Raw genomic sequence first — 12,637 nt, 5'->3', positions numbered from 1 at the left:
TAGACAAATTAACTTAAAAAAAAACCCAATGAAGTCTAGCAGATGCGGATTGTTGTCTTTTGGTGAAATCGAACTGCGTTTAAAAAGATTCCAAAACCTAATTATTTGAGAACGTTTATGATTTGTTTCTATGAAAGCCTGTATTCATTAGTTGTAAACTTCGAATACTCGTTAAAAATTAAAATAATTCTTTCAATAGCGTTACGGCTTAAGTAAACTCTCATTTATTTGAAGAAAAATAAATGAAACTCAAAACAACTCAAAAATAGGATTCCGTGTACAATTATTAATAAAAATATTGTATTCAAAGGCATGGATGGACATTATTTCCAATGGAGATTGGTAACCATGCAAAATTTCTCTAAGGTATTTATAGAATAAAGAAAAGTCATACTCTTATATGTCCCTATAGCCTTCTTTTCACGCCTGTTTTTTTCATCAAATGTGATAAATGCCTATATTTAAAAACTTGAAATTGAATTGAATTAAACTTGAAATTAATAAAATTATAACCTCCACCTAGAAAAATCAACTCTGAGAGGGGTGGAAAGGATTTTTTTTTTAATTATTCTTAAAACTGTGTATTTTAGACTTATTTTTTCTCTAAAATGCATAGTTTTCGAGTAAATTGCAAAAAATTGGGGGGAAACGTGAAAATCATTGATTTTTCGATGAAAATTTTTATTATACAGGTATAAACTTCAGTAAATCATTTGAAATTTCATTAAATTTAATATGAGTAAATCAGAGTGGTTCAATTTAAATTACTAGGAAAATTAAAAAATAATATACAAAATTTTTTTAACAAAATGCAAATATATTCTATACAACTAATAACAATAGAAATAATATCACAAAAACTTAATACAAGGTTTAACAATACTTTTTTTGTTGTTGAAAATTTATTGTTTAAGTACGTAATTGATCATTGCCATTCACTGAAGCAAACGAGGATCTCGTACGAACAACTGGTTGTACTTGTGGTCGCGAACGAGCAGCTTCAATTTGTTTCCGATTTAAATACCAGAATGGCTGTTTTTCCTTTGGCCAATTTTCAATTTGTTTAATTAATTGTACATCGCCTCTTGCATCCACGGGTATTGGTTCGTTAGTTGTTTCATCAAGAAAACGACTAGCCAGATCAATTCCATTGACTCTGGCATCACGGTCGTCTTCTGATAAGAATCTTGAAGCCAACTGTATTTGAGTTCCTTGTTTAAAGGCGTAGGGTGATTGTTGCGGTGCGGCTAAGGTGGCGGCAATTAAATAGACAGCGAAGATTATTAAGAATTTCTGAAAATGAAAAATTAAATGGTTAAAAATATATTTTTCTAATCCTTTCAAATTAACGTATATTATGGAAATAATTCTAGGTTATTCAAAATTTTGTATCAAATACTTGCAGCCAGGGGTAGACATATCGGGCTGCATGCGTTTCTTGCAATATAAAACCCTGTTCACTTATGCATTCAGATTATAAACTATTCAAATGAAGCAAAATCAAATTTCTCCAATTAATGTAACTTCACATTCGTTAAATTATAATGCTTTCTAACGTAGGAAAAGGAAGTTTTTTTACATTGTCTTGTAAAACTAAAGCATTAGAGATGAATTTGTCATCGAATTTTTTTTTACATTTTCCATTCTATAATCCAGACTGCTACATAGTTTGTATAGTTATATATTGAATATCCAAAATTTTAAAATTTACAATCGATACAAAAAGATCGATTTAAAAAAACAAACATAAGTAGATTAGTTAAAAACTCACCATAGTTATAAAAAGTTTTGAATGAAAATCACAAAATGTAAAACTAAGAAATATATCAAACTGTTTTGATTATGTTAACCCAAGTAAGGAAATGAATGTAATGGTATTGAAAATACATGCTGAGAATTTATATACAAAAGTTTATGTATATGCTTCATTCATCAGTAATTACCTAAAGATAATTCATTGTATTATTGAACTGACTTTGAACCATTTACGTCAGAGATTGAGAGATGTCTTACAATTAGCTGTAATACAAAACTGCACTTATAAAAAACAACTATTGTAGTTAACAGTTGTGTGGAATGGGTTTTGCCCAATGATTTGTTAAAAGTGATTTACATTAAATCATTCCCAAAAAGTGAAATTACGTTATTCAATTCATAAACAATTTGATCTTTTTTTATTGCAATTTTTTAGAATCACAACTATGCAAAAATTAAAGATGGTAGATAATATTAATAATACTTGGTAATACCAGACAGCTTGGATCGTAATTGATTAGTGAACCACATTACTCAGTATAATGATATGAATGTATTTTATATCGATTTTTAATGACTTTTTTCTTAAAAATTGGCCCGGTTACCTATGCTGAAATTTTAACCACATATTCTTTGAGTAAAAGACTACCTACAAACAAATTTTGAGCCTTTAAATCAAACATTGTTGTCATGCTCATACATCCTTAAAATCAATCCTGAGAATAAAAAACCAAACTGTGGCCTAAATTGTTTAAATACACTTCTACATATCTCGGGAGTAATTTCTTGAACCGTTTCCCTCATTATCTGTTCAAAATGGTCTACACTTTTAAACGACCATTAACATTCCTATCGAATTTTCTCAATGCCAAAAGTGAAAAGATGAATGTTAATATTTTTGAAAGCAGGGCTTTTTATAAAGAATAAATTTTTTTCGTATAAACCTTGTAATAAAAAGTTTTTTCATATGCAGCCAACTTAGCTAGCTAGACACCCTGTATAACATACCAGAAAATAAAAGTTACGCCACGTTTTGCAAACACAATTGTTATTACTACTGGGCTAACACAGCTATTTAAATAAAATAATTTTGTATTTTTATGGTGGCTTAATGTATAAAGGTTCAGCGCCCACGAAATTTTTTTTTTTTTAAATTTGAATCACCTACTCTGAAAGTTAAACTAAATGACTCTCGAAAGGAGTGCTAATTAATTTTAAATTTTACGCTTTATGTATCAATGAGGCATTCCAAGTTGAACAATTGTTATATTTTATTGTTGTAACTTAAGTAACGAACAAATATTTTCCCGTTTTCTTTTTTTGAAATAAATTGCCTCAAATACGTTTTTAGAAGTACTGAAGTTTGGAGCCAATTACTAATTTTATTTTTTTGCCTTAAATTATTATTTTATTGCTACTAAAGCCATAGCTATCTATATTTATATACTTTTGTTGAATCATGCGGGCATTATCAATTTATTGACTGTCATCATTGTCCTAGAAAAAATTAGGGCCAAATATAATTATATTAAATGACACAATCATAAATTAATATCCAATAATAGGTAAACTTAATTTATTACTAGTATCTAATTTTAATTATAATCAATTATTATGAATGATATATATTTTGGGAATTTTATTTATAAATTAACTTTTCCATTGTCGGAACAATTAATATATCGGATCAATAAATAGTTTGATGACCTGATATTAATTTATTTTTCAAATTCAAATAAAGTTATCTCACGTGCTGGCAAATGTCCAGAGGTAGGTATTTCGCAAATTACAATCCCGCTGTTTATCTCTCAAGCTCCCCAGATCGTGGTTATTGATCTAAAGTATGATAAAGTAATATGTACATTGACCCAGGTCACTATTCAGCCATTTGGCATGATGAAATATTTTGATTCATTTTTTTGTGGGCAAGTTTGAGTCATACTTTATTCTACGGTATATTTTATTATTTTATTCACAATATGAGTATTTGTATTTTGTTATCATTATTAATGTGGTCGTAGCTATTGATAAACTTTTGTTAAAGATTTCATCATGTCAAATCGGGGTTTTAGTCTTGGTGATGCTTGAAAAAATGTTCGAATGGCTTATTCTATTCTAAAGAGCTAACCAACGGATCTCTCCATAAAGATGTGGATTTAAAAAATTACATCTCTTTCCTTATTACTATACTTCAATTTCCACAAAATTTTGATTTTTTTCAAATCAAATTCTTCTGTTGATTTTTCGCTTCAGGTCCAGCTTTTGTTTGACTAAATATAGGTATATTCTAGGATATGGCACGTAAAAAAATCAATGAACCCCAAATTTCTGCCGCATGGTAAATGAGCACCTCGATGTGGAGCACTTTCTCTCATAGGACATATATATGGGAGAGCAACCATTTTCGAGATAGAGGGGAAGGGAGAAATACAATCAATAAAAATTTAAACATTGTTAGCAGACATATTCCCCCTTCACTTCCCGACTAATACCCTTTTTCGGGCGTTTGGGAGGAGGGAGAGGGGGAAATGTCTGCTAACAGTTTGTAACGTTTGTACGATCAATTGGGAGCTTATTTGGTGAGGGGTAGAAATTTCTCTCAATTTTTACTAATTTTCTTTCCCTCTTCGCCTCCATCTTGAAAATGGCCGCTCTGCCATATGACTGTCCTACGAGAGAAAATGCTCTACATCGACTCAGGAGCTTATGTACCACGCGGAAGAAAGTTAGGATTCATGGATTTTTTACGTGCCATATCCTAGAATAATACATATGTAAAATTTTTATGATTGACTTGGAACTCTAGAATTAAATGACTTCCTTTGGTTAACCTTTCTTATTTAGATTAAATATCAAACCTAATAATTAAAAAAAAAAAAAAAAACTTTATCGTATCATAGCTTTTGTGACCACAAGTCGCAAAGTCCATTTGTATTATCTTCTGGGACTAATCTATGAGAAAAATTTAATAACAGTTCTTGTAAATATATTACGAACACAATATTGCAAAATATTCCAAAACAAGGTGCATGGAAAAGTGTATTTACTTTCCTTTTTATTTCATTTCCATACCACACCTCAAATAAAATTCCATATAATTTTGCGGTGCTTTTGCGGTATTAAATTAGAAAGATGGAATAATACTTAACTTCGCACTTACATTATTCATTAGAAGTTGAAAAATGTCAGAGCATTTACCACAAATTTTAAATTTATTATTAATTTAATTTTATGCCATATGAATAATGAAAAAAATATACAAATATTTTTCGTTGGGAATTCCATATTGAGGTGGGATTAATAATTTAATTTAAAAATATTAATTACCGTCTATTCCTTTATATAAGAATCATTTTAGTTTGTCCATTAAGTACCGTTACTGTTTAATATAAGGTGAAGGAAAGAAACACTAAAAAAATGGAAAACATACATTGGCTCATTTTTAAGGAAAAGGAAAATATAACATCATCTAGAGTGGAGTTTCAAATGTCTATATTTATTCAAAATTTCCCTAAAAAATAACAATTTAATGGATAAAATATTAAATATAAATTAAATTTCCCCAATTAGTTTAATGTGTGTTGGGAATCCAAATTATATTCAGGCTTCTTTCATAAATAGTTTAAAGGAAAGTTATACTATTTGGAACCGACTTCAAAAAGCACAAGATGCTCAATTTGTATATAATTTTTTTTTTTTTATGATTATTATTTTTGTTGATAGAGAAAGAATACTTAAATGGTAAAGATATATGAAAACTATTTTGTCCTTAAATCAAATAATTTAAGTAAAAACAACGTAGTATATTCAATGTCACCATATTTCCAACATTAAGTCACAATTTGTGTACAATCGTCCCTACGCACGTAATGATGAAATAAACATTTTGTTTGAAAAATTTTTTTTTTCCATTTGTGCATATTACTATGCAACAAAATGTTTCGGGATCCTTAAAAACAGAAATAATTAAGTTTTTAATACTTTTATAATAAAATTAAAAATATTTTATGGTAACGTTCATAGATAGGTATTAGGGAACAACGGTCCGTCGTATAAGTCCATTCGAAACAAACCTTAAAAGTCCCTTAGTTTATTTATTTTTAAATAAGTAATTATTGCTAAATAAAAAATATAAATCTTATTAGTTGCTTTTTATATATCCGAATATAATTTCATTTTTCTTGTCAAATACATTCGGAAAACATTGGCAACGTTTCTTGTGAATGCGAATGTTAAAATACAAGCCACATGTGTAGATTAAGATGTACTTTGAATATCACTTTAGCTTTTATTTCCTTTTCTACTGCTAATTCAATTTTTTGTTTCTATGTGGAAAATCCTTTACGCACATAATCATAATATATCTTATTTTAAATCTCACATGTTCCTTCGCCAACTTTGAAAACTAATGGTGTTATAATATTAGTTAAATACGTAAAAAGATATGCTTTACATTACAGAACGTGTTTTGTATATTAATAAGCAACTTTTTCCATGAAATAATAAAAAATATTTGAACTAAAGATAAAAAAATTTATGTATGTGCATGTATATTAATTACTTTATAGAATTATGAAAAAAATAAGTAGGTAATATTTAATTATAGAAATAAGCAAAAGGTCAATACTAAAACTTGATAACAAAAATGTCGAAAAATTTCATAGTGAAAAACAGATAATGTAAGAGGTTTTAAATATTAAAACAAATGTGCTCTCTCTATATTTTATTTTATCATAATGAATCTTGACTATTTATATCAAAAAATAGCGGGAAACACTCATACAACCTTCATGTTCAAGTGAAATCAAATCCACACCCTTTATGGCAATAGCAGTTAGGCAATTATATTTTTAGATAACGCATCTTTCGTATTCGGTGAGAAATAGAATAATTCAAAATCGGCTCAGTTAGGAAAAGTCTTTAAGGAAAAGGGCAATTTAATGGATAGTGTTCTTAGATAAGTTTCAAGTGCTACTTTATGGTTCCGTACCAGAAAAATTTGTCGGAGGTTTTTTAAATTTTGTAAATTCCACTTGTAAGGGTTTCAGTCGAAACTTTTTAAACATCAAAATAAAAACAGCAAGTGCTTTTTTTTTTGCTAAAAATATTATTTATGCATATTTTGCTAGAAAATCAAGATTAAAATGAGTTTTTTTTTAAAATTATCAATGATTTGAAAATAATTTGGAGTAGAAAAGCTAGACTTTTTTTTGCAAAATTTTGTAGTACTTATAAGGTAACTGATACATGCAAAAAAAAAAAAATTCAAAGTGTTACAAAATATCTATTTCTAATTCTAAAATTAAAAATGATAGTTCATCTAAAATTATTTTGTAAACATCTTAACAGGTCATGCAAAGCAATTAAAAAAATATAGGCACAATTAATTTGATTAGAAGTTAGTTGATAATACGAGCTCATTTATTTAAATGAGAGTATCTTTTTCTGTCTACTACTCAAGTTGTCCACTTTAAACTGTTATATTATAATGAAACTGATCGGCGATGAGTATGCAAATATCGCTGAGAGAATATTTTTCTCTTGTGTTGTACTCAAATTATAATTAATGTAAATATCACACCGGTTGTTTTGTTTTAATTTTAAATATTTTATATTTTTGGGCGGTGTATTAATGAAAATTAATCCTACAATCAGTTAAATAAACAAAATTAAAAAAATAAGAAAAACAACTTTACAGAGAAAGTAATTATTATTTTTCTTTGAATTATTCTATTCTTTGGCCCAGGTTCCTCGTTCACGAATTTGAAGTCATCCTATGAGCGGAAGAAAGTGAGTTGAAAGATAGCATGTGCTGGAATTATCTTTAAAACTGGTATTGTCTACATTGCAAGTGATATGGAGAAATGATAAGTGATGGTACGGCAAGAGAAGTCTATAACACAGTAGCCTTTGTTTTTTAAAGTTGAATTTGCCCAATAAAGCGGACAGATAACTACTAAAAATTTATTTTATTGCGACAGAAACGCGCCGGTACAACAGCAATTTTTTTTATAAATATTTGTACCAACATTTTGTTTCTTCTTTTCTTTTACCTGAGTCTGTCATTCCCATAGCCAAGATGCTCTGTAATTTACCGAATTAAAGAATGGTTACGACAAGCCTATCTTGAATACTGGGACTTTGCGTAAGGCATGCACAGTTTAGAAGAGTTGTGGGACTCTTGGCAGGAAACTGTCGATTGAACTATCACCTTCATAACATGGGAATCTATAATGATCCCACTTTTAGGGCCTGTATGGAAGATGACAAAACCTTCATTCATGTTATTTGCACCTGCAGAAACCTGCAGGGCGTTAGATTCAGCATCTTCGGGTCCGATACCTTGGCTCCATCAATCTTGATCTCGGCAAAATCCTTTAGCTTCATCCGATTTTAATAGAGCGTCTTCATGTGACAGGTCATTCTCAAAGAGGGAACAGAGGACTCTTGGTTTAGGTGCTAGGGACCCACTTGCGGTACCTCTCTTTTGTTTTATTATTAAATAAATTCCCGCTCTTTGTTTTTAATACATACTCATTCCCAAGCATATCTTTTTTGTTGTTTGCATCTCTTTTTCTTGTTTTTGTTTACATATAGTTTTAAAAGTAAACAAATACACCTATAGTCTTGAATTTAATAGTAGTTTGGTTTTTATTCATGACGACTATGACAAAGACACTGGTACTTCCGAAGAATCTTTCCTCTGACGTAGTAGTGTTTAACAATATTTCATAGATATCTATAAATTTTTAGTATAAAATACAATTGATGATTCAACTTAGCTATCATATCATTAGTGAGTTTCAAATAGTGAACATTCAATAACAAGTGCAAAAATATTTTTCAATTTGTGTCTCTTTACTTCTAAACCAAAATGGTAAGTTTAAATTAAAGTCGGAAAAGGACATTTAATGTTAAGTTACGGCTTTGGATTTCAAAAAAGGTGGCATACTCGGCATAGGATATACTAACCAATTAATTATCTCCGTGAAATTAATTAATCTAACGTGAAAAATGATTATGACAAAAAGTTTTAAAATTTAATAGTTATGACTAGAAATTTATTCAGAAATATATTTTGCCTCCGGTTGCTAATTTCGTTTTAAAGATCAAAAACTATTTGGGTCACCGTTACGGGTAACGGTCATTTTTGAAATTTTAAACTTTTTAAATGTTCAAAATAAAACTAACTTTGACTGGGATGATTGAATTTATTCCTGAAATTTAATATAGAGGTCCCTGTAGAGAGTGGCTAATGGTATTTCCGAATTGAAATTTTAATTAAAGTATTGTGTTAGTAAAGTGAGGCTAAAACCGTAATATGCATTTTTACTGCTTTTTAGTTGGATGAAAAATATTTCATTTCTAATTTTGGTTTGTTTTATTTTTTTACAGAAATTCTTAATAATTTTATCAGTATGCGCTGCCGTTGCAATGGCTCAAAAATCCCCGTATTCATTTAGTTCGGGTACTCAAATTCAATTAGCATCACGATTTCAAACAGAAGAAGATCGTCTAGCTGCACAAAATGGTATAGATTTAGGTAATCGTTTTGGTGAATCATCTTCTACAGCAGTACCACTTCCCGTTGATGCAAATGGTGATTATGCTTTAATTAAAGAAATTGAAACGTGGCCACGTGAAAAACAACCATTCTGGTATTTAAACTGGAAACAAATTGAAGCTGCACGTGGTCGCCCACCTACTTCAACGCAAACACCTACTCAAGCATCATCAACTCAACAACCAATTGTACAACAACAACCTCAACAATCAACTCAACAACCAGCTGCTCAACAATCAGTCGTACAACAACAACCTCAATCAACAACTGTTGGTACAGCAAGAAGGTCGGCATCAAGTAATCGTCGTTTCGTGCGTTTTTAAGTGACGATCTTTTAAAAATTGAGTTGATTTCACTTATAACCTACTATGGTTTATTTTGAAATTTTTTATTTGTGATATTTACATTTTTATTTACCCACCATTTATTTTTATTTTATTTATAATTTAAGAATTTTTAAATTAAAAAATGTTAAGACTTTTTTCTTGATTAATTAAACACAATTTAATTTTAAAAAAAGTTGTATTATTTCTTTTTTTGGAATATTTTTAGGGAAATCCTATATTCAGATTTCAGTTAGCCATATAACATCCAAAGACAAACTGTGTACCTACTTAGAGGATGCAACCGTATTTTTTCGAAAAAAATTTATTTGTTCCATTTTTTGGAATATATACAAAATATGGATAAATACAGATCAAATTTAAAGATCTTGGTAAATATCAGACTCACACGACAAAACGAGATCTGATGGAATATTAAAGTGGTGGAATATTTAAAAAAAGTTTACTCGTTTGGCTACTGGTTAGAAGGTTGCGGGTTCAAATCCAGGCAGCGGCATTCTGATACAATTATAATTACAATTAATGGGGCGGTAAAGTGATTTCATTGTCGTCGCTTGGATAAGAACGAACTAACCGACTTCACTCACATCATAAAGTTAATTGTATATATGGATGTAGTTTAAAAATAAAATAAAGATTAAAAATAATGATGTGGGTGATCTCTGTTATAGATGGATACCTGAAAAACGGAGGTTAAATATCGTTATTATATTAGAGGTAGATCGCGACGGTGCGCGGTGGATCGAAGACGTCCCAAGCAGGCTTTAGACAGACCTGTATTAAGTTCTCAGTTTATTAAAATTAGTATTTTTCTGTTTTCCGAAAATATATTTTCGGTACGATTGAGACATCTAGTTGCTTAAATCGTATACCAATAGCCCAAGTAGTTACCACCTTTCTTGCTTCTCTCCTCTTATGACTACAATTGCAACTTGCCTTAAAGTGCAACAATTTCCGAAGTCTTAAAACGATAGTCATTGCAGTTTCATCCATATTGTATGTTTGCCAGACCATAAACTTATGTTTATTCAGTATTTCTTCATACATATGAAAAAAGTATTTACAGGATACTTATTTATTAAATTCTTTACTTTTTGTCTTCGAAACACGCAATGAAAAAATAAAATGTTTATTAAATAAGAATTTTTAAATATTTTCTATCAATTCCTTGGAATTTCCTTTGTTAAATAATTTCTCCACAGGTACGACTTTAGCAACTAGGCTTTCAAGGTTTCAAATTAAAAGTAGGGTGGGCGAGCTTCTGCCGCCATCTTGGAAAACACGTTTTATCAAATATCTCTCGAATGTGTATCGTACGACAAAAATAGTAGGGATCATTTTCGCAAAGAATAACATTTTCTATAACTTTTATTTAAAAAAATTTTCTGTATAACGCATAAGCTTTTTTGGTTTGGAGGATAAAGATTTTATTTTTATTGCAAATCAAACATTTTTTATTCTACAGTGGCTTGATTCTTAGAATCTGTATGATACTCGTTACAAATGCTTGTAAAAAATAAATATTATCAAGCTTTATAAAAAATAATTATTAATTTTCCTCAAACCAATTTTCCATTACTATTTATAGACTTAATTAATTCAGATATTCGTCTTACTAAAAGTGCTTTTAATTATTTAAACAATAGTTGTTTTTTTTTTAAATAAGGAATTCCCAATATTTTTATTGTTTATTCATCAACTGTAGTTTTTTATACAGAATGTTCGATTTACATCTAGGCATATAAATATCACGAGAATGACAAAATACATGCGTTAAGCAATGTATCTAAGTAAGTGGTATTATAGGTGTTATTTGAAGTTGCAAAAGTAACTTGTATCATGGCTTGTCTGTTGCAGTTCATCTATTCAAGTAAGAAACTCCCACTCTCCAAGCGTCTTACAACTATCTCAACGCATATCGAAGCTTTAACACATGCATATAATACCTCTCACTTAGATGCAATGATAAAAAATACGATTGTTAGATTACGCCTAAATGGGACTAGTCATGATGTCCTAAGGACCAAAATCATATTTAACCACACTTGGTATAACATTGTCTTTCCAATGAATCCAATCTCATGGCCATTGATATTTTGTGGGTGTTATTTCCATTTAAAGTTTATTCCCTTTAAAAAACATCCATCACTAATACTCTACTCTACTTAACGTTTTAACGTTTTACTGTTTTACATTATGGGTAAAGCTATTCGACTCTATAATTAATAGCAGGATTACTCTGTTCGTGTAAACCTGGCTTTAATTTTATTCGTTAATTAAAAGATTTTGATGTTTATTAAAAAGCATGATTGATGTTAGGAAAATATATTTACTATGAATTCATGAATTTTCTTAGTATACTTTTTCATAATTACCAATAAATTTACAGCAATATGTAAAATAACAGACTGCATTTAGTAATTAATGTTTGAAAACATCCTAAGGGTAAATTCATGAAGTGTTATTCAACTTTATCCTTCTGTGATTTACATAATTATAATTCATTATAAACCTTATTCAAAACATTAAAAACAAGTGAAAACAAACAATTGACTGAGTAAATTGCTGAAATACTCCGGATAGAAAGTATTAAATGCCAGTGGTTGTATTATTTTTAATTAATAAGAAAAGTTAAAAAAACCAACACAATTATGAAGGCTTTTCGGCCGTCATTTGTTTTGATTTACGAAAATTTTCTAATTTTTTTCTAGAATTTATTTTTGTTTTTCGAGGGTCTTTCACACAGACCAAAAGTTAATGCTACCTGAAAACTTTCCACTCTCTACCTTTTATAGTTTTGAAGAAAATGAACATCAAAGTTTTGTCCTAATTTGCTCACCGGTAAACAGATGTTGTTTGCAAAAAAATGTTTCATAAAAAAGTTGGTTATTTTTTAAAAGTAACATCTTTTATATTTAAACTTTTGTTCTAACTCTAACCGTTTAAAAGATCTAATTTCTGTGACTCATTTACG

At 29.2% G+C, this 12,637-nt stretch overlaps 2 protein-coding genes across 2 annotated transcripts; one reads left to right on the top strand and one right to left on the bottom strand.

Moving 5' to 3' along the window:
- Positions 1 to 806: 806 nt before the first annotated feature.
- Positions 807 to 1,896, bottom strand: LOC123305738. The gene is made up of 2 exons (XM_044887537.1): positions 1,772 to 1,896; positions 807 to 1,293 (listed from the first exon to the last, which is right to left on the bottom strand). Exons 1-2 carry the CDS (start codon positions 1,772 to 1,774, stop codon positions 910 to 912), a joined length of 387 nt encoding a protein of 128 aa, XP_044743472.1. The 5' UTR covers positions 1,775 to 1,896; the 3' UTR covers positions 807 to 909.
- A 6,595-nt stretch (positions 1,897 to 8,491) lies between these two features.
- LOC123305296 lies at positions 8,492 to 9,736 on the top strand. The gene is made up of 2 exons (XM_044886979.1): positions 8,492 to 8,632; positions 9,151 to 9,736. The coding sequence occupies exons 1-2, from the start codon at positions 8,630 to 8,632 to the stop codon at positions 9,640 to 9,642; spliced, it is 495 nt and encodes a 164-aa protein (XP_044742914.1). The 5' UTR covers positions 8,492 to 8,629; the 3' UTR covers positions 9,643 to 9,736.
- The last annotated feature ends 2,901 nt before the right edge of the window (positions 9,737 to 12,637 follow it).

This window comes from Chrysoperla carnea, chromosome 1, assembly GCF_905475395.1.
Source record: "Chrysoperla carnea chromosome 1, inChrCarn1.1, whole genome shotgun sequence".
NCBI lineage: Eukaryota > Metazoa > Arthropoda > Insecta > Neuroptera > Chrysopidae > Chrysoperla > Chrysoperla carnea.
Note: the sequence above shows the minus strand (reverse complement) of the source record. Positions and strands in the feature narration are given on the sequence as shown.